The sequence below is a fragment of the Suncus etruscus genome, chromosome 3 (genome assembly GCF_024139225.1).
Source record: "Suncus etruscus isolate mSunEtr1 chromosome 3, mSunEtr1.pri.cur, whole genome shotgun sequence".
Taxonomy (NCBI): domain Eukaryota; kingdom Metazoa; phylum Chordata; class Mammalia; order Eulipotyphla; family Soricidae; genus Suncus; species Suncus etruscus.
This window is the reverse complement of record NC_064850.1, coordinates 83,874,676-83,897,690: the sequence shown is the minus strand read 5'-3', so window position 1 is coordinate 83,897,690 and position 23,015 is coordinate 83,874,676. Positions and strand designations below refer to the sequence as shown.

Sequence of the window (23,015 nt, the reverse complement as noted above, 5' to 3'; positions counted from 1 at the left end):
TGCCCCATCTGGCATATGGCAATTGCTCATTGCATGTTATCTCACTTTACTTCTGTTAACCCTAGTAGAGAGCTTTCATGATGAGACCACATTTTAAAATAGTTCCCACATAGGTAATTGTTTCAACAGCTATTGAAAGACACTTAGAAGTTATAGATGTTTTCAGTACTCATTGGGTATATTCCTCAACTTGCCATTTATGTAGATTAGTAAGTCAATCTGGACTCTGTGCCACCAACATATTTAAAAATAAGCACATCAGTGATTCAATTCACAGCTCACAAGCAAGGTGAAACCTCCAACATAATAGAGAGTCAACTGAAGCATTTCCCAGTGGAAAAGTAATTTCTTTCTTTTAATTGAGACAACAAGAAACATTCGGGTGAGCTTCAAAAGGAGATGACTCTAAAACCTCACTTCATTTAATTAGGGCACACAACACAGTATCTTACCTACTTGGGGGAGGCAACAAAATGAGCCAATAGGAGTCTAAAGAAGGTTGCAAGCTTGGTAGGGGTTAGTTGGTACATGACTCAAGAAAATGCTAACAGACAGATAGCATTGTGGCAAGAACTCTGCCTTCACTAAAAAACACAGTACACGTACTGTTACCATCCATTTAAGGAAAGCATGCACCAGACTTGGTTTTTCCCTTCCCTGGTGCAGTGCCTTCCTCTAAAAGAATTATTTGCCAAAAGGCCCGCTTAGCGAAGTCAATCATTTGACCCTTTGCGTGGATCATTGGTGATAATTCCAACATGGCTGTAACATTACATTTTTCTCTCTATTTGGGCACTACAGAATTCCAGCCTCAGCTCTCCTACAGACAAAGAAATGTCTGTACCAAAAGCCTGCCAAAAGTTCATATAACCTGGCGCCAACAGCTTGTTTTTCTGAGTCTAGCTCTATGATGGTAAACAATTATTTCCGTCCCCCCTAAAATCTATTTTGTGGCTACTACATAGACATCATAAATATCTCTGTCTCTCTCCTCCTGGTATCTTGAAAAACCTGCTTTTTACTAAACCAAAAACATCTCTAGTTCTGGTTTCACTGCCCTCCAGCAGAGTTCTCTCTCACCTGAAGAAAGGTCTTTTAATATGTAAATTTAAGGTTTGGTCCCTCATTGAACATCTCCCACTCTTTTGTTCTCCCTGAGGACACCCTGCATTCCAGAGCCTGTGCTTAAAATGTCATCGTCTGAAAAATAAATTTCTCTTTCGTCTCTTGGACGTGAGTCCCCATACAATGTGTGTTCTCATTTATTTCATATTTCATATTCGTCCACTCGTGCTCCTGCTTCTCTCCCCGTGAAAGGTTCCCGGACCCCACGAAGGTTCTGCTTAGCAACTCTAACACATCTGCAGCAACATACCAGTTCCTTTTTCTTCATGCACTCCATGAGGATGATGAACAGATGCTGAGCTTGGGTTCGAGTGTATGTGAAAGTCTTCTGGATGGTCACCAACAGTTGATCCCTCAAAGATTCATTTATAAGCCTGCAATTGAAAAACAATGGCCAAACCTGGTGACTTTATCTCCAATTAAACTTATATTGCTGAGAAATAAAAATGAACACAAAAAAAGTATTATAAAGATTTATCACAGCTGAGAATTATTTCTATGTGTATATTTCCCATAATAACAAGACTGTGACAAATAAAATGAAAAACAACAGTGTGGCGGCTGGAGCTGTAAGGCCGTAAAGGTGTCTGTCTGCCTTGCCGGTGCTAGCCTAGGACAGACCTTGGTTAGATCCCCGAGTCCTATATGCTCCCCCAAGCCAGGAGCGATTTCTGAGCGCATAGCCAGGAGTAACCCTTGAGCATCACCAGGTATGGCCCCAAAACAAAACAAACAAACAAAAAAAAACAAAAAAAAATCAAAAAACAACAGTGTACTAGAAACCCATGTTAAGGCAGAAGTGATAGTACAGTGGGTCTAGAGTGCTTGTCTTGTATGCAGTTAATCAAGCTTCATCCCTTATACCACATATGGTATCCTGAGTCCTACCAGAAGTGAACTCTAAGCACAGGGCCAGAAGTTAGCCCTGAGAATGTGTGGAATAATCCAACTCCTTCCTCCAAAATTAATGTTAATAGTCCAGAACTTGACCAGTAAAGAAGATTAATGACTGAGTTTTTTTGTTTTCTTATTTTGAATAGCATGTATCCAATGTCATGTTACTTTATGCTTCTAAGTAATCATTTGCTCCTTCTTAAGAATTTTCTCTGCCATTTATTCAAAGGAAACAGGTTTCAACTTCAAAATTTTACTCTAATTGTTGAAATATAGGACTCATCTTAGTAATGGATTCTTGAATTGGACTAGTAATTCCATGTAGGAGGTAGCTTATATCTGCTCTTCCATTTCACTCATTATTTATCTTGAACATTTGCTATACATCATCTAGCCAAAAATCTGACCCCTAGGAAAGTACAATACAGATTACTTTAAAGATTGTTTTTATGTTACAGAAAATAAAGGAAGATTTATTCTATCCAAACAATATTTAGTTTTCTCTGGAATATGGACTAATCTCAATTGATTAACTCCTCTCTGACTAGCCTGGGGGAGAATTGAACTACTTCTGTTAGTCATCAAATGAAAATTCACTTTTTTATTAACAGATACTACACAAATAAGAAAAATGAAATTGCTTTTAGGGAATAGTGACAAAAGTATCATAATTTGTCTCCTTTTTCACTTGTTAAAAGTAGTTTCTATTTATGAGTTACCAGTAACTCCTATGTGAGATAGAATATGACTATCTCATTTGGTACCTGAAGCAACATTATAGGCTAGCAAAGTATAAATTTAAAGAGGAGGACATTTTAATCACAAAGAATCAGGTGCTTTAAGACACTCAACAAGTAAGAGTAAGTTGTTCAGATATTTTGTCCAGATCTATTTTCATGGTAGCATCTGTCTCTTTTTACAACCAGTGCACTACACCAATGCTTTTCTTATCAATGTAGCTATTTGTACAGTAAATTCTGAAACTTCTTAAATGTAAAGCATGGCAAATTCTGCTCTTAAAAAGGAAAGAGAGAAGGCTTAAGAGTGGTATATTGGTGGCCTTTTGTGCCCCAGTGTGTATGAGGATTCACATGAACCTGATAGGATATTGTGGTGGTCCTGCTTTGGGCAGGCTACATTCCCTATGACAAACTTATACCAAGGATCCTGAGAGGTCAACTAGAGGGAAATAGGATTTTGTTTTCCTTATCCTAGGAAAACTGATATCATAAATTCTCACACTTAGAAAAAGACAGTGACTCTGAACCTCTCTCCTCATTACTAAATTATTCCTGGGGACTTTGTGAGCCCAGTTGTGGATGAGTTGAAAATCACTCATTTACTCACTTACCACACCTTAATGATGACAATTCATTGCCAGACACTAGTGGACAGTATCACTGAAAACTGGGATAGATAATATATACTCTTCAAGCTCAGTGAACTTACATATCACTAGAGTAGGACGATGAAACAACATCATCTGAGAACAGCAGTGGTAAAAATATAGAGACATGACAGATTGATTGGGGGAAAAAGGGTAAATTATCTGAAAAAATATTGTCTTGAAGAATGAATGAACACTATCAGATATGGAAGGTGATTAGAGTTGGGCTAAATAGAAAGATTCTTGGCAGATTAAACAATTGAAATAATCTGACATGGAGAAAATAAAAGTATGGTTGGAGCATTGAGAGCAAAAAGGAGGGGCCGGAGAGATAGCATGGAGATAAGGCATTTTCCTTTCATGCAGAAGGATGGTGGTTTGAATCCTGGCATCCCATATGGTCCCCTGTGCCTGCCGAGGGCAATTTCTGAGCATAGAGCCAGGAATAAACCCTGAGCATTGCTGGGTGTGACCCAAAAACCAAAAAACAAACAAACAAACAAAAAACTCGAAAGCAAAAAAGAAGAGAATAAATATCATTTTGGATAGGGTGTGCAGTTGTAAGATGAGAAACATCATTAGAAGTTAGAGGTTTTGGTTAGAGGTTTCATTAGAGGTTTTGGTTTTTATCTCCCAGATCATAAGAACTCATTAAAAATTTTAAGGTAGGAAGTGCTATGCTGGCAAATGTATATACAATTCATTTTTTTGGAGAGTAAAGTCATAAGCCTGTGTCTACTTGCCCATGAACCCATGCAGGCATTTCTTTTTTTATTTTATTCTTTTTTAAATTTATTTAAACAACTTTATTACATACATGATTGTGTTTGGGTTTCAGTCATGTAAAGAACACCACCCATCACCAGTGCAACATTCCCATCACCAGTGCAACATTCCCATCACCAATGTCCCAAATCTCCCTCCTCCCCACCCAACCCCCACCTGTACTCTAGACAGGCTCTCTATTTCCCTCGTACATTCTCATTATTAGGATAGTTCAAAACGTAGTTATTTCTCTAACTAAACTCATCCATGTTTGTGGTGAGCTTCATGAGGTGAGCTGTAACTTCCAGCTCTTTTCTCTTTTATGTCTGAAAGTTATTATTGCAAGAATGTCTTTCATTTTTCTTAAAACCTATAGATGAGTGAGACCATTCTGCATCTCTCTCTCTCTCTCTCTCTCTCTCTCTGACTTATTTCACTCAGCATGATAGATTTCGTGTACATCCATGTATAGGAAAATTTCATGACTTCATCTCTCCTGACAGCTGCATAATATTCCATCATGTATATGTACCACAGTTTCTTTAGTCATTCATCTGTTCAAGGGTATCTTGGCTGTTTCCAGAGTCTTGCTATGGTAAATAGTGCTGCAATAAATATAGGTGTAAGAAAGGGATTTTTGTATTGTATATTTGTGTTCCTAGGGTATAGTCCTAGGAGTGGTATAGCTGGGTCGTATGGGAGCTCGATTTCCAGTTTTTGGAGGAATCTCCAATTGCTTTCCATAAAGGTTGAACTAGATGGCATTCCCACCAGCAGTGGATAAGAGTTTCTTTCTTTCCACATCCCTGCCAACACTGCTTGTTCTCATGCTTTGTGATGTGTGCCAATCTCTGGGGTGTGAGGTGGTACCTCATAGTTGTTTTGATTTGCATCTCTCTGATGATTAATGATGTGGAGCATTTTTTCATGTGTCTTTTGGCCATTTGTATTTCTTCTTTGTCAAATGTTGGCTACCGTGACTGACTCAGTGGTTACTTTTGCAAAACTCCCTGCCATTTTTTCAGTGCTAAGTGCTGTTTGCTATAAGCCCATATACCAACAGGAAAAAGGCAACCATCAAGTAATAAGTAACCTCAGCCTAGGGGAGGAAGACACTGCCTGATACCATGGAGCCAAGTCTCCCTATAACTTACATTCCTGAGTTAATAGCTAAACCTCATCGCCCTATGCAACAGAGCTTGCCCCACCATAAAACCTGCTGAGAGTTCTGGAAAGTGGTCTGCAAACCCTACTTTAGGGTCATAGGGCAATTCCTTGAAAGCTGCTGATTTAGGAGTGCTTGCAAGATTGTCACTGCTTCTCCCTCCCTTCTGGAAAATTATTTACTCTCTTTGTTTCTTCTTACCTATACTGGGCTTATACCTTATTTGGAATAATGAAGCAATTTGCCCGCCAAACGAATGATTGACATGCCTTTTGCCTGCCCCCTTCACCTTCCCTATATAAGAGGTGCAGGACCCCAATAAAATCACCTTTGAATGGTCTGATCGTCTAAGGTCATTATTACTAACCTCTCTTAGATTTTTCACAGGTGTGGTCGTGCTTCTAGCCCTGCTAAATAAAGGTGCGGTCGTCCGTAAGCCTCTCGACTGATTCCTGCTGGCCGGGCTCCTCCGGGGGGCTTGCAGGACCCCGCAGTCAAAGTGTCTGTCCATTTCTTCTCCCCATTTTTTTGATGGGATTAGATGTTTTTTTCTTGTAAATTTTTGTCAGTGCCTTGTATATTTTGGAGATTAGCCCCTTATCTGATGGGTATTGGGTGAATAGTTTCTCCCAACCAGTGGGGGAATCTTGTATCCTGGGCGCTATTTCTTTTGAGGTACAGAAGCTTCTCAGTTTAGTATATTCCCATCTGTTAATCTCTGCTTTCACTTGCTTGGCGAGTGCAGTTTCCTCTTTGAAAATGCCTTTAGTCTCAATGTCCTGGAGTATTTTGCCTATGTATTGTTCTATATATCTTATGGTTTCGGGCCATGCAGGCATTTCTAAAATGTTGAATGATGTCAAGCACATGTACAACTATGAGATTAGCAACAAAGGATACTCTATTAGTCATATAACAGATTCAATTATTTGTCGGCAGTTATCTAGTTTTGATACATTTTCTTCTACTGCCAAACATATGTAATAAATTCCCAGTTCCCTGAGGCCATTAACTATTTGAAAAATCTGTTACTCATATCCAACCTGTCACTGGGCAGGTATTGAGGAATGATGTTCATCTTAGTTTATTATGGTCTTCAGGGGTTGAGGACTGAAAGAAATTTTAGAACCACATAATTTTTTAGCTTCATTGGGCAACTGACTGAAGTTGTGGCTTTGACTAAAGCATTTAGGAATATAAACCATGAAATTCTACTTCAAGAAGAATTTCCAAAGAATAATACGTGTTGAGGATGGAGTAAATGATTTTAGGTGGATCAAAGGTGATTTGGTCTCTTCAAAGTGTCAATTTAGTATCCACTAAATGTTATGCAAGCATTATTTTTGCTCTTTTTTAAAATTTCATACTAATTTTATTCTGATTGCATCAAGAGAGAAGTTCTTTCTCTCCCAGTTTATCTTTCTCTCATTTCCAAAGAGTCACACCTGGGAGTGTTAGTGGGCTACCTTCAAAGTTGTTATTTATGGATTACTCCCAAAACTGTATGAGATCCCTGGTTCTAATCTGGCTCTCACATATACAAAGCATATACTCTTGTCCTACTGTCTCCCAGATCTTTGAACTATCTTCCTGACTCATTTTTTATGCTGCTTACATGCCATAAGTGCTGCTCAACATTTGGAAATATCTTTCTTATTTTATTTATTTTGAATTTTTGGGTCACAGCTGGCAAAGCTCAAGGGTTACTCTGGCTCTGCACTTAAGATTATACTTGTTGCTTGGGGGACAATATGGGATGGAAGGGATGGGTCAGTCTTGTGCAAGACAAGTACTTTCCCTACCTATCATCGCTCCAACCCTGAAAGTCTCCTCCTTTCAACAACAAAAAACCATTATTATGACTTATTTTTATCAGGCTATTTTGTAAATTCACTTTTAGAAATATTCTGTGTAATTAAAACCAGATAGTACACACATAGGGTGCTTGCCTTATATGTAGCTGACTTGTGTTTGATCCTCAACATTCCAGCTGCTCCCTGATCACCAACAGGAATAATTCCTGAGAGTAAAGCTGAGAGAAACTCCTGAGAATTGCCAGGTGTAACCCCAAAACAAAACAAAAATATCCTGTATAACTGAAATGTGCATAGAAAATTACAAGATATGACACAACAGATTACAGAGGTGACTTGATCTCCATTACAATTTGTGAGAGAAACAGGTATTTCATTTTCCACAAGTGGAGAGCATGGTTTAAGCAAGTTCTTTATACTTGAATTGATTGTAGTGCTTGAATTGGGTCTATTAAATTGAGGTATTATTCACAGTGCTGTTTTTCTTGTTTGAAATCTATCAATATGGCTTTCAGGTTTCTAATTATCATCACTGGTGGTCAAGATTCAAGTATATTTGTTGTAAATTATTTTCATTTCCTTGTAATGTGGTAAAGAATATATGAAAGTAATCAATCAAGCTAGTGAAATTATGGGAAAAAGTAGGAAATAAGAATAGTGGCAAAGTGCAGTTCGATTACTAAGGATTATATTTGCCTCCATTTTTTTCACAAGGATGTGCTATACTGACCTAGATATTTTCTTTTTTTGGCACAAAGACTTGGTCTGTCTCCTCTGAAGCATATTTCTTAGGGTATTTGGAAGCCTATGCTCTTAAAATTGTTGCTTTTTTAGTTTTTTTTTTTCAGTGTTCAACACTGGAACAATTTAAAATTTTTGACTGTGACATTTTAATTATTGGTAAAAATAGAGCTTAGATTTCTATTTTAGATTTCCTTTTCTAACACTAGAATAGCAATTGAACATTTCTTGACATCAAAATATAGTCATAGTATTATGTAAAATTTCAGTTCTAGAATTAGATCTTTCACAAGCTTTGTGACTATTTGTGGAAACTGTTAATTTTTAGCTCCAAATGTGCTAATATTATTTTCAGTATGCCTAAAATAAGGATTTCTGATTAAAGATGTATAGTTGTTGAAGTGAAGAAAAACTATATCTGGTATTTCTGTTTCTATTTAATTCTTTACTTATGATTCCCTTTTTCTAAAATGAGTAGTTTGTTAAATGAGCCATAGAATTTGAAATAGGTCAACATCCAGCCAGCTTTCAGAGTAACCACTAAAGTAATCCCAGTAAATCACTCAGAATAATCCTAGTTTTCAATTAGTCTTCTGTTTAATTGCTAGTTACACAGTTCAAACTCACTTCTGTCAATTGTATTATATGCCAAAAGTAGAATTTGTTCCTACATTTAGTAAATGCACTTAGAATTCATTGAAACCCCAAGAGAGCTTGATTAGAATAATGGTTTGGGGAAGAAAAGGAGCCCTTCTCAAATCCTGCCAAGATATTTTCTATTAATTTATTCAGATTCAATATGAATAAAAATGATCTGTTAACTTATTCAGGTACCAAAATTTATTTACATAAATCTATATTAATACTGTAGCATTTACTTTTAATAATTTAAACATATTTTATGTAATTCATTAAGTTATTTATGGTTTTTGTTTTTGAGTCATACCATGCAATACTTCTGGTGATGCTTGGGGACAATATGAGGTGTTGAGGATTGAACCCAAGTTCAATATACAAGGCAAGCATCCTACCCACTGTATTTTTCTTGGTCTTTTAATTTTTAAAAACCATCCATCATGCCATGAATTCATAGGACTCTATCAGCCCAGGGTTCTTTCCAGTGTTTCTCACAAAGTGTTTTTGGACAGAGAAAGCTGGTGCCTTTGAACCCAAGTCATTTGAACCCAAGTCATTTTCTTGTTGGCAGCATCTTTTTTTATGATCATTTTCCTTCACATATTTCTCTAAGCTATTTTGACTCTTAGAGTGTTTAATATGCTCAACACAAATGTTAATTCTCTTAGCAAGAATCTTGACCTTGACTTGTTTGTTTACAAAGTGCCAACAGCATACCTAGTAACAGTGTAGATTCTTCAAGTTTTATCTGGGAACATTTGTGGGACATTCCTTTTTGAACAGTGCTTATTCCCTTTAGGTTCACACCACCTTTTCTGTAGAACTGAATGTATGTGGTCAAGGACATGGAAACTATTATGCTGAGTGAAATAAGTCAGAGGGAGAGAGATAGGCACAGTATAGTCTCACTCATCTGTAGTATTTAAGAAAAATAAAAGACATCATTGTAATAACACCCAGAGGCAATAGAGATGAGGGCTGGAAGAATCAGCCCACAATACAAAGCTTAGCACAGAGTGTTGAGTGCAGTTAGAGAAATAACTACACTAACAACTATTATGACAACGGTAGTCAGTGAGAGAAGTAGAATGCCTGTCTCGAATACAGGAAGATGTTTGGGGAAGAGGGAGGTGGCAGACATTGGTGTTGGGAAGGTTGCACTGTTAAAGAGGGTGCTCTTTTTTATAACTGAAATGCAACTAGTTATTAAAAATAAAATTAAAATTGACTATTGTCCAGAAACACTAAAAATAAAAAGAAATAACTATAGTTTCATAAATGTCTATTGTATACCTCGCAGGTATTTCTCCTCTTCTCCTTTATGTCGGTCATTTTGGCAATTTACAGGACCTACATAGTTTCTACATAGTCTTTCTTGGTTCCCCAAATAGAGCCTTGGGTACCACAATGTTAGAATTTATATTCATAAAAGAATGAGGCAGAAGAGAACTTGGAATACATTTAGATTTGGTGTTTAAAAGTTATATGTCTCAGTGGGGTGATGAACACACTTTGCATGCAACAATCCTGACATTAATTTTCATCATTGCATGCCCCACAGAGCACTGCTGAACATTACACTTGCTATATATATATATACACTACTACTATATAGCAAAATAAAATGTTATTATTTTCTTGAAGCCAAGGCCTGTTACTAACTATAACATTAAGGGCATATAAAGATGACATACTTTTCCTGAGGTCTTAGAGAATTATTTTTCTTTCTTTTTCTATTCATATTGAATAAGTTATAACTTCTTTTCAATAGCAAGGCACTAAGATACAGATAAAAGCATGACTGTTTCCAGATAGTCAGGATACATTGTGAAAAAAAAAAGTTACAGTCACCAAGGCCATCTTGTATAGAACTTAGCTGTCACTTGCTAATTGTATGATGTGGTGCTAGCTACTTAGTCCTTTTATATGTCTTTGGTATGTGTAAAATGGGTAATTTATCTCCTAGTTTTGAAAGTATAAAATAATTGAATCTTTGACCTGACACAGTAACTTGACATAAGTTTTTGTTATTATTATAACACAGTCCTATAAAGATTCTTGCTCACGGATATTATCCTGCTTATGTGGCATAGTTAGCGGCTGGGACTTCTGTATGCAGTGACTTTTTTCTCTCCTAAGATCAGCATACCTGGTGAACTCACTGATATTAGCTCATTCTCAATTCAGATTGGAGAAAGAATATTTTCCCTTCAGAGAATTAAAGCCATTAATTTCTTTAGGAAATAGAGATACTTAGCAAATTTAAGAAGTATAATTATAGTAGAGCCCTGTAAAACTTCATGGAGATATCTGCACACATATTCACTAAACAGTAGTGGTGGCTCCTGTGTGCCAAGAACTATGCTAAGGGTAGAGAGATAAATGCTATTTAATCCTAACATCATGCAATTCATCTGTATGTTATAAATATGCTAATCTGTTTATAGGTCATAACTTTTTCTAAATTAATGATGCAAAACATTTATTTGTTTTGGTGATAATTTTGTGGGTCATTCATTTAGGCAGAAGTAGATGGGAAAATTGTTTCTGGGCCTTGATATCTAAAGCTTCAGCAAGAGAAGGTGAGATGACTGAACACATCTATCAAGGTTCAACTGACAGTTCTGATGAGGGAAGATATAACTCCAGGAACAGAGAGCATGTTTTGATTTTGGATACCAAAGTTCTAATCTAAGTACCACATGGTTCCCCAAACACTGAGCCAGATGAACACTCTTTGAGTACTATTGGGTATGACCGTAAACTGGACCAAATTAAATTAAGCCAAAATTCAACTGGAGCAATATGTCAATTCTCAATATTCACTCTGCTGCGACTGGGACATGTAAAAGACATCTTTGCTTCCATTTCTGGTACCTGACCTGGAATGGCTGGAAGAACTAAGGGCTGGTTATTATTGCTACTTCTGATGTTTTGAAGATAAACAATCTTTTAATTGGCAGCTGGCTTCTTTCAAAGTGAGGATCTCAAGAGATAGTGTTCAAAGAGGCATTGGTAGAAATTTCAAGGTTTTCAGATGTGTCACTCTCAGAAGTCCCTGATGTTATTTTCTTGCATTCAGCTAATGAACATCACTAAAAGCACCCCAGACTCAAGAGGAGAGATGGAACAAATTATATCTTTTGATAAGGAAAACTATAAATATACAGTTAAACAAATATGTTGATGGTCATGATCTTGGAGTGAGGCAATCTATCAAGTAATTCTTCACAAAGCATTGTATTTATCTGTTCTGTATAGTGTAAAGATAAAGCATCACACATTAGTGGTGAATTAATAAATACCCATAGATGAATTAACTCTTATAACAGTGATTAAATGGAAAACACCATTTTCTTTTAATAATTACTCATGAATATTTGGAAAATTTGAATTCAAAGCATAGAACAAGCAATTATTTTCTCTCTTGATCCAGATGCTTATTCACATTTATTTAGCAGCATATATGTGTATATATGTGTGTGTATTTATGTATATATACTTTGAATACCTGACCTAAGCACCATTATATTTTTAATGAATACTATCATTTGTGCTATTTTACCCTACACTTTGTGCTTGTCAACATTTAGATATAAAGTACATTTTCAATGAAATACATGGATGTTTGGGTTGACCTTTAGTGTCCAGGTTAAGTCACAACTGAAAGTAATGGGGATTTTTCTTAGTGACCTCACATCACTTTTGGGTCTGTATGAATAGGAAAAAAATCACAGCACCTTTTAGTTTTGGTAACCCTGATAGAAAGTGATAAAATAAAAAACTGAATTTCTAAACTATTAACTTAATCCTATTATCTGTTTATCTTGATTAATGCCCCATCATATCTAAATTCAGATGGCATCAGAAAGAAAATTGGGTTTCCTTTGAATCCACTCAATTCTCCACCCAGTGCTCCTACAATGCAAACATGATCCCTGCAGATTCTTCTTAACCCCTATTAATATGCTCTATTACTTGCAAAATAGCATCTCAACTTAGATATGGTGCTTATATATGACATTTAACTTAGATATAATTTAGATATTACTTAACTAAGACATGACATAGTCATAGTTTGTCTAGTCATGTTCATTTCTTGCTATTTCCTCAAGTATCTCTGGAAATGTTCTATCAACAAAGAATACTAGAACCTTGTCTAATTGTATGTTCTTGAATTTGTTGTACAAATCACTTGCATTGATTTACACTGCTAGACTTTATCCAAAACATAGTAAAACTGACTCCTGTGAGGACAATTTTGTTTACCCCTCTTTATATTTTAATAAAATGTGGTGCCAATTACTACAAATATAACACAAAAATATTTGTTTTTGTCTGACTCCTTTGTATTATGAACTATTACACTAGTGATTGCAGTTTTATTCTGCTTATATGGGGGGGCGTTGGCCACACTCAGTAGTGTCAAGTATTACTCCTGGGTCTGTACTGAAGAATTACTCCTGGCAGTGACCAGGACCAGATGAGAAGCAGGGATTGAACTTAGATTGGCCACATAGAACGCAAGTGCTTTACTATGCTGGACTATCTCTTCAGTATCTTTGTAAGAATTTTAGACTCTGGACTGTACACATTTTAATGTTGACTTTAGAAGAATATTTTGGTTTGATTGTGGGAATAAGCAGATGCCTACTTTGTAACATTCAATCAGCTTATGTTCCTTTGTCCCATGTCAAAAATGGTGTTATGAATTAATGTCATTTCATAAATAAAAATAATTTAAGAAAATTCTAGTTAGATTAGCATTGCTTAGCCATGTCTTTTCTCTTCTCTCAATACTTATCCTTAGAGTAGGATGGACATCCTGTTTGGCTAATAAAACAAAAGTGGCAAATATTTTGTACAACAAATAGAGCAATTGGTATATATATGAAGCTCTGTGTTAAACTTGAATTTAAATGTAGCTGACTAATATTGATGATTGTAAAGTATATTTGTTGCAAAGAAAATTTGGTTTGATCTGAATAAAACATACACAAAAGTAGATGGAAAGTAATGGTTGAAAGGTTACTTAGCTCAGCTTTCAACAAAATAAACCAATTAATATAAATATAAGTTAATATAATTACTATATAATTAATATTAATAAATTAATACTAATTAATATGAATTAATATAAATATAAGTTAAGGCCTCTAATAAATAATAATGCTGATCTTATTTTGCAAATAACCTTAAAATGTGATTCCTGGGACTGTTTTTTTGAAGTTTCCCATCTGGCAATTTGAGCTACTAAAAAGCTCAGTAAAAGTGCCTGTCATTGAGAAATAAGCACATACCTTGAGGGTACAATATGTTCTGTGACAAATTTCACTGCTTCTACCCCAAAGAATCAACTTTTCTTTTGTTTGTTAACATTAATTTATTGCTCTTGGTTTTAAGGTTACACCAAGTAGTGCTCAGGACTTACTTTTGGCTCTGTGATCCGGGAGCACTCCTGTCAGTGGTTGGGGAACCATACTGGTATTGAGGATCAAACCCAGATCAGCCTCATGTTAGATAAATGTCCTTCCCTCTGGATTATTTCTCTATTTCTCAGTTAAAAACATTTAACTCTAAGCAATATGTATTTAGATAGAACATCTATAAGGGAAAAGAAGGTAGAAGGTCTGGTTGGTAGAGGGTGATAAGAGAGAAACTTAGTTACTCTTACAAGGAACAAATGGTTCTATGAATTAATGTAATTTCACAAATAAAAATGATATAAGAAAATTTTAGTTAGACTAGAATTGCTTAGCTATATGTGTTTTCTCTCAGTACGTATCAAATTCTTGAAGATAGATTATCCAGTAATATAAGACTTCTTCCATTTCTACTTTTCTCCTTCTAAAGTATTACATTAAGTATTTTATTAATCATACAATTACATAACTTTTAAAAGTAAACATCCACAGTGGCAGACATTTACTCATGTTTATTTCATGTATGGGGTTTTTTTTGGAGATTATTGGGGTGGGATGAGTTCTAAACAAAGACGAGGAGGTTCAGGGTTACCACACTCATGAAAGGGTCCTAGAATGCTCAGACATCTCCAAGTCCTCTGTAGTAGTGTTCAGGGAAAAATGTGGTAATAAAGAAAAATCAGTTTTGACATTATACAAAGCAAGTACCTTAAATCTGTACTATCTCTCTTGCCCTTACATATACTTTTGCCAGGGTTGAGAGCATACTATATGAATAGTAGGTGTTCAAAATACATTTGTTAAAATAATAAATACATATGGTTCTTGGATGACAGCCTCATTGTAAATTGAAGGGGCAAATGCCAAACAACCTAGGGAATCTGTCATATACTCAAGGATTTCCATTTTGGTGGTATAAGATTGCAGAAATGTTAAATATGTGCTATCCAATATAGTAGTCATTAGTCATATTGGATAAGTCAAGTGTAAACTAATTACCCTTAAATAAAACTTAAAGTTTAATTTTATTAGACCAGCTAAAATGGGTACCTGATGATATTAGAGATGTGAACCATTTTGATTACTCACAGTAAATTCTATTGGACAGTGCTGTAAATAGGCATTTGCCAAATGGTTCACTTTATACAGGAACTAATAGGAATTTAGGTGATATCCTGAATGTTTGCTAGTGTTTGCTAGCTCCAACATTTCTTGTTTTATCTGTGATTTGATTAAGAGCATGCAAAAGGGTAGAAATCAAAGTGTTCCCAAAAAATACAGCAACAGTCACATGTTCAGGTGCCTTCCCTGCTGATAAAATTGTAAGGATAAAATATATACTGAGCTCATTCCAAGTGGAAATCCTTCCAGATGAATATTGCACAGAGCTAAGCAAAATGAATGATCAAATGTTTATTGTTTCAGAACTTTTGAAACATACAGAAATAGGGCTACATTGAATGAGTGCAATTTGCACATAAAAATACTGGTACCCTAAAAGCTAACCAACATTTAGGACAGGGGAAAAGATGAAAATTGTGTTCAGCCCTGGACAGACTATATCTATGAGGGTTTGAATAAAATTTACTAACCATTTCTTTCCTTAATTTTCTTATTTACAAAGAGGGTATAAAAGAGTTTATGAAATAAAATGTTTAGACTAGGTTTTGGCTTTAGGAGGTTAGAAATATTTCAGTAATTTCAGGAGCCAGTTAGATAGCACAGGGTTTATGCTTTCTGTGGTCCTGCTTCAGCACTATGACTCATAGAGCATAGCAGGGTAAAGTCCAAGAGGTCCCTAATCACCACTAATAGCCCTGGAGGTTTCCAAGCATCTCCAGGGTAGCTGGGGTAGTATTGAATTCTTGGGCCTGTTGGTTGATATTCACTGCAAATGGTCTTCAACCTCCTTGTGTAGTATTTGAAAAGTCTGCCCACCAAAAAAAAGACTAATTTCAATTCCTCAAATGCAGTTGAGAAAAGGGTCAGTTAGGAGAGACAGAAAGTTTAAACAGAAATTATCTTTAAAATAATTTATAATTTACTAAAGTACTACTAATTCCATTATATAAATGATCCAAATAGAATTTTCTGTACATATTATGTTAGTTCCTAACTGCTTTAAAGTTTTTTCATAGATTATCCATAATCAGTAAGCCCATTGGCCATTAATTTAACTCCAAACATTAGTCTAAAGTAATTTTTCTCCTTTTCTATTCTTTATGCTCATGTGGAGTCTTGTATAATTAGATAATTTAAGAACTAATGTGCTTCATACTGTCAATAAAAAAATAAGCATAAAGGAGATAAGTTTCTTTTTTAATTAATTACAAGGTATCTCTTGATTGGGTTTCAGCAGTACAATATTTCAACAACAACCCACTCACCACTGTCCACTTCCCTGCACCAATACTTTGGAGATAAGTTTCATATTTACTTTTAATTTCATAGTGTAGTATTCCCTAAATGTCTGGTAGGGTCATTCGTAATATTTTTGTTTTCATTCTAGAAAAGGAGAGGATATTCATGGCATATGAACATATTTTGGTATCATTTTTTTTTGTTTTTTGTTTGTTTTTTGGCCACACCCGGCGATGCTCGGGGGTCACTCCTGGCTGTCTGCTCAGAAATAGCTCCTGGCAGGCACGGGGGATCATATGGGACACAGGGATTTGAACCAACCACCTTAGGTCCTGGATCGGCTGCTTGCAAGGCAAACACCGCTGTGCTATCTCTCCGGGCCCTTGGTATCATTTTTTATCTATCACAGATGTGTCCTCAGCATCATCCGTCTTTATTGGAATGCATGCATGTGCGTTTGTGTGCATGTGTGCATGTGCATATGACTGTAAATGTTAAGTTATACCCAGTAGTACTCCAGGGCTGTTCCTGCTCTCTGCTTAGGAATCATTGCTGGAAGTGTTTGGAGGACAAACTCAAGATCTTCAGTAATTACTATTTATGAATAGACACTTGATTTGCACTGAATACTCCCAGAAAAATACAATAAATGTGTACATTGACTTTAGGACACTTGTCTCACAATTAAGATAATTAATATATATTTTATTGAAATTAAACAGGTGTTTATAGACAAACAACCTTGACTTGTCTTAACTTGAGTTAACCTTGTATGCTATCTTATTGCATCTTTAGAGTTCTTAGCTGGTTGGAGCTTTAATAGTTGTAGCTTGTATAGCAGGTGGTCACTGTTGTTTGTAGTTTTGATAAATCCTGTGGCCCATGATCAAAAATTCAGAATTGCATTGAAAATCATTAAAACTTCAGAAACATTATCTGTTAACTATTATTGATGACAATTCTAGGTGAGATGTTAATTTACTATATTTCTTGAGGCTGTAGGCATTTTTTTGGGGGGGGAATGGGTGGGTTTAATAGGTCACACAAGGTTATCCTCAGGAGTTTTTACTGTCCACTCAAGAATTATTCTTGTTGGTTCTCTAAGGACCATATTGAGTGCAGGGGATCAAACCCAGACAGTCCAGATGCAGGACAAGCACCTTCTATTCTTTTTTTTTTTTTTTGTGGTTTTTTTTTTTTTTTGGGTCACACCCGGCAGTGCTCAGGGGTTACTCCTGGCTCCAGGCTCAGAAATCGCTCCTGGCAGGAACGGGGGACCATATGGGACGCCGGGATTCGAACCGATGACCTCCTGCATGAAAGGCAAACGCCTTACCTCCATGCTATCTCTCCGGCCCCACACCTTCTATTCTTGACTCTCTCTCCAGTCCATAGATATAGGGTTTAATGTCATATAGACTGTCTCACAATTCATTTCCAATGAGGAATGAAGAAATACAAGGAATTCTTAATATCTATACCTTAGTAATATAAGTTATAAATGCATTTTATGAAATTTTAAAGCCCACACCATTTTTTTTATTCATGAGAGAGGTTGTTATATAGAGTTCCATATCAAAAAAAAAAAATACCAGCATACAAAATGCCACCAAACTACCTTACAAAATTAGTTGGTTTTTACTGACTTTTCTGAAATCCTATTTAGATTGATTTTTATGTCTATGTTAAATTATGTAAGAGAGGGTCAAATACTACTTCTTTCTCAGGCATTCATGCTGATTCCAGTTTAGGCCCAGTTTTTGATTGAAAGGGAAAGAGAAGCAACAGAGTGATTACTCTGACATTTTGTGAGAAATTAATGCTTTGAATATATTGTCAGGGAAATGTCACACTCAAATGTTTCTTTCCTCCATGCTCTTAAAGCACAGTGCATATTTAACATAGTGTATGTGACATCTCTGTATACATATGTTGTTTTTAATCTTCATTATAAATTCCTGAACAGTTAGGGCCATGTTTTAAAGTTTCATCCCCTAAAGCTTTTGAGTGGTTAGTAGTCACTCAATAAATATCAACTTGAAAAGTAGTTTACAAAAAGTGACTATTTTAAAAATAAAGTCACCTTTGTTCTTTGTTTGGGTAAGAGGTTTTCCCAACTTTTTTCATTTCTTTTCTGAGAAAGTTATAAAACATTATTAAGGTTTGACATGCTTTCTTACTGGAAATTTTAGAAAAAAGGACAAGGTACTACAAAATTATCAAAAATGAAAATGAACAGTTGAAGTGAACATGTTTCACATTTGTTTCCTCCTTTTTCACTTGACATTTCAATTATGTTTAAATCATGCTGGCATAGAAACCATCGAAACCAATTTCTCTCACCAGATGTGATAGAGACAAATGATAAGGGCCATGCCACCCTTCCGCGTTAGAAGGCAATCTCAAGCATTAGAAGAAAATATTATTGACCGCCATACAGAATGACAAACCCGAGGGAATAAGCCTACACCTGGCTTCTAACATGGTGATGGTCCCATCTTCAATCCTTTTCAATGTGTATTTGGAGAGAAATAAATTTTTGTCACTTCGATGACAGGATATAATTAAATAATCTGAAACCATTCAACGTATTTTCTCACTTCTATTTTTTCAGAAGTTTCCGCTGTATGTCCCACTTTTACTTTTACAATGTAGGACTCTAGAGAGCTCACTTCAAACTAGAAACACAGAATGCTGTTTGCAACATCTTATCTATTCCCTCCTCCTTAGGAGCAAGATACTTTTCCTCTTTTCTTCCTTATATGTAATGCAAATTGCACAGAGACAGAAAGTGAATTGTCTTGGTATGTGCTTCATGGATAACTTCCCCAAAGATATAAATTATTTCTTAAAAACTTTAAGGCATTCTATGTCCTTAAATTCTTCTTTTTTTGTCCAAGTTTATCAAAAAATGGTAATCTGATGATTGTAGGGGAAAAGAAACCAAAATAAATATGCAATTAAGTTGGGATGAATGAGGGCAATCATCCAAACACATATTTCCATTCAGACTACTTATTCACACTGACATATATTGGTGAAGCACTTGCTCAGTGACAAATGTAGGAGACACATGTTTTTTTTCTGTAGAGGTGGGTTGACAATTATCAGGTAAGGAATCTCTGATTTAATAATCTCTGACACAGACAATGAGGTATTGCTGCCTATATGTAACATTAATCATATAACTGCATCAAAGAACAAACAGTGAACTCTTCATTAAATAAAAGTGTGAGCAATTGAATCTAATGTCATATAGGAAATGTGAATCTACTTGTGTGTAGTGTTTAGTCACTAATGATTCAGAAATAAGATCGAATAATGTTTCTAAAGCAATTAATTATGTTAAAGCAAACTCTGAATCATTCTAAATTAGGACAGATAAGAAATAGGAAAAGTGCTATGACAATAAGTAGAAACTAGCATTTGACCTTTTCTTTCAAGTAGTTTATGCCTCAGCATAGAGACAGAGAGAAAAGATAAATATGAGAATTTAATTGCAATTGTCTCCTAATTTCTCCAAACCCATTTGTGCTGTGATTGTTTTTTTTTCTACTTCAAACAATCTCATCTAAAAATTTTAATCAGTTTTGCCAATTATAATTGGCTTCTAAAGTAATTCCTTTTCAAATCCATAATTTTTGGAAGGTGGTAAATCATAAAATTTAAAGGCAAATTATCCAATTTACAAAAGTTAAAATATGATGTTTCAATTTCACACACTTATTTAAAATAAGACACACACACACACAAACACACACACACACATATATATATATGAACTTAAAATGTTTGAACTTAATCAAATTTAAATTTTCAGAATTAAAATAAAATAAATAAATTAAATACTAAGTTATTTCATAAACAAGATGTGTATGTTTTCTTTATCAAATTTATAAGATAATCAGACTTTTTTCTGGTTGGGGACAGTCTTTATCTGGTTGTGCTCAAGCATTTCTCTTGCCTTTGTACTGAGGGAAATTTCTGGCAGTCCTCAGGGTACCATATATAATGAAGGGGATGGAATCTGGGCTGGCTGCGTAAAAGCAAGTGCCCTATCCACTGTACTATAATTCCAGCCCTATTTTCAAGTTTGTTTACATAGTTAAATATATATATATATATATATATATATATATTTGTAACTATCACATCTCAACTATGTGGGATTTTACTGGAGATCAAAGAAGTAAAGATTCTAGAGAACTAAAGTCTTAGAGCAATTTTTTTAAAGCATAGTAAGTGTACACTAATACAAGGTAATATTTTTTGGAAATTATTTTTAAAACTGCACATGTATGGCTAGATAAATTTAATAAACAAGTAAGAATGATTACTTCTATAGTTATTTAAATGGCACATAAAATTTCCTACATTTATGTGATTATGATACAATTATAACTATTTTTTGAGAAAAGCATACCTTTATTCTTAATGCTATGTATATTTAGATTGACAAATACATTATTTTTACTTAGAAACTAAACATTTCTAAATGTTTCATAACATTTTTAGTTTTTGATATTAACGATATCTAAAATATAAATTATATCTTAATTCTTTATCTCCTCTGTAATTGTGTGCATGTCTTCAAGTTCCTTGACAAAAAATCATGGTTTATATGTTTTATATATCCCACATATATTATGCATTTTTATATTTGAGTATAGAGTAATTAGAACTAAGACTAAATATTAGTTTTTAGTTTTAGTTTTTTTGAAAGGCTACATCCGGTGACGGTCAGGGATTATTCTTGGCTATGTGCTCAGAAATCCATACTGGGGGACAATATGGGACCCGGTGATCAAATCCAGACCTGTCCTGGATCTGTCACGTGCAAGGTAAACACCCTACCGCAATCGATCCAGCCCCTAAATATTAGTTTTTAAATTAAAACTGCCAACTAAAGTTAAAAGAGCCAGGTATATATGACTCCCAGTTTGGAGCATGGGTGGGTCTAGGTGAGAGAAGGAAAAGAACTCACATGATGTAGTGTTTATAATTTGTACATTGGTATTTTTTATTAGAATGCATTTTTATACTGTAAGCATATAAGTTAACAATTTATTTATTAAAATATTAATACTTGATTATTAATATATTTACCAATATATTAATCTATCAATACTTTTTTTTTTGGTTTTTGGGTCACACCCGGGAGCGCTCAGGGGTCACTACTGGCTTTATGCTCAGAAATCCCCCTGTCAAGCTCAGGGGACCAAATGGGATACTGAGATTTGAACCACCATCCTGTATGCAAGGTAAATGCCTTACCTCCAGGCTATCTCTCCGGTCCCTAATCTATCAATACTTTAAGGATAAACAAAAATTAAATTAAATTGTAAAGAGGAAGTCAATAGTATCCTAATTTTACTTATACTTTAAAAAGACAGTATCATTAAAGGATTATAGGAGAAAAATTTAGGAGCATACCAAAATACATTTCAGTGAATTTCTACAGTATATTCAAAAGAATCTAAGCCTGGGATTGTACATTGTGTGGTAAAGCATTTAATATCTTCATACATAATTACCTAGGTTGATAAATAATAACTCCAAATAAATAACTCTAAAATGTATGTTAGTTCTTTCACATTATAACAGGACCAGAAACTTATCAAAGATTTCATTACTTTCAAGGTATAGTCTAATATAATGACCAAAACCCCACAATTTTGTAGAGGATATACTGTGAACTTCATACATGAGCTGAATTTCTACCTTTTCATTATTTTCTAAAAGGGAAGGGTACATTCTAGAATACAAAAAAAAAAAAGGCAATCTTAAAACCTCTATAATTTCAGTAAGGCAAGGCAAGTGTACTATATCTTTAACCCAAATTATGGCTATAATTATATCAGCAAGAATTATTTTTTTGAAAATTAATTTTCATAAAAACAAAGCACAGGTGGTTATATAAAATTCTGCTTAGAAATGAACATGGAGGCATTTAAGCAGTTTAGTCTTTACCTATGAAGATCAATATTCACTATCAATGAGGCATATAAAAAAGTAATTTCAGTAAATTGTCAGTAAGCACATGCCAACATCATGCTGAGAAGCTTCCTTTTCATATCAAAACCTTTAAAAAGATCTAAAAATTATTGTCAGCATTTGCAATGCTAGCCTGAGGCTCTAGGTCTTTCATTATTCCACATTCTACATGGTTAGGTATAAACCCCAACTTAGTAAGTGAGCCATTTCCTAAATCTAGAGGAAGTGGGAGGTAGGACTTCTAGCAAAGACTGGGAAAAGAATATGAGAGGAGATATGATGTTGAAGTAGCATAGCACTTCTTGGTTTCTTTTACTTTAGATATGGCTGAGAGAGACAAGAGAGGCAGAGAGGGAAAGTCCCAAAGAAGTATACATATCCATAATTTGGAGGTACTATCCCTAGTGCATTTAATTTATTTTTATTTAATTTATTTATTTTTGGTTTTTGGGCCACACCCAGTGGCGCTCAGGGGTTACGCTTATCTATGTACTCAGAAATTGCTCCTGGCAGGCTCAAGGGACCAAATGGGATGACAGGAATCAAGCTGGGTCCATTTTTATAATTTTTAAATTACAGTTTAGGTTAAGGTTACAATGGAGTTAAAATTAATGGTATTGATGTATAAAGTGACTGCACACCACCACCAGCAAAATGAACATGGCCCTTGTCCTTATGTTAGCTCTAGTGCAACCTTTCTCTGCTCCGTA

General features: G+C 35.0%; 1 protein-coding gene across 1 annotated transcript in view; it reads right to left on the bottom strand.

Annotated features, from left to right (window-relative positions):
- The window catches only part of TRPM3 (transient receptor potential cation channel subfamily M member 3), a 621,182-nt gene that overhangs the window by 247,232 nt on the left and 350,935 nt on the right, over positions 1 to 23,015 (bottom strand). Inside the window, 1 exon segment of the mRNA XM_049770922.1 lies at positions 1,376 to 1,499. Within this exon segment, the coding sequence (XP_049626879.1) occupies positions 1,376 to 1,499 (124 nt within the window).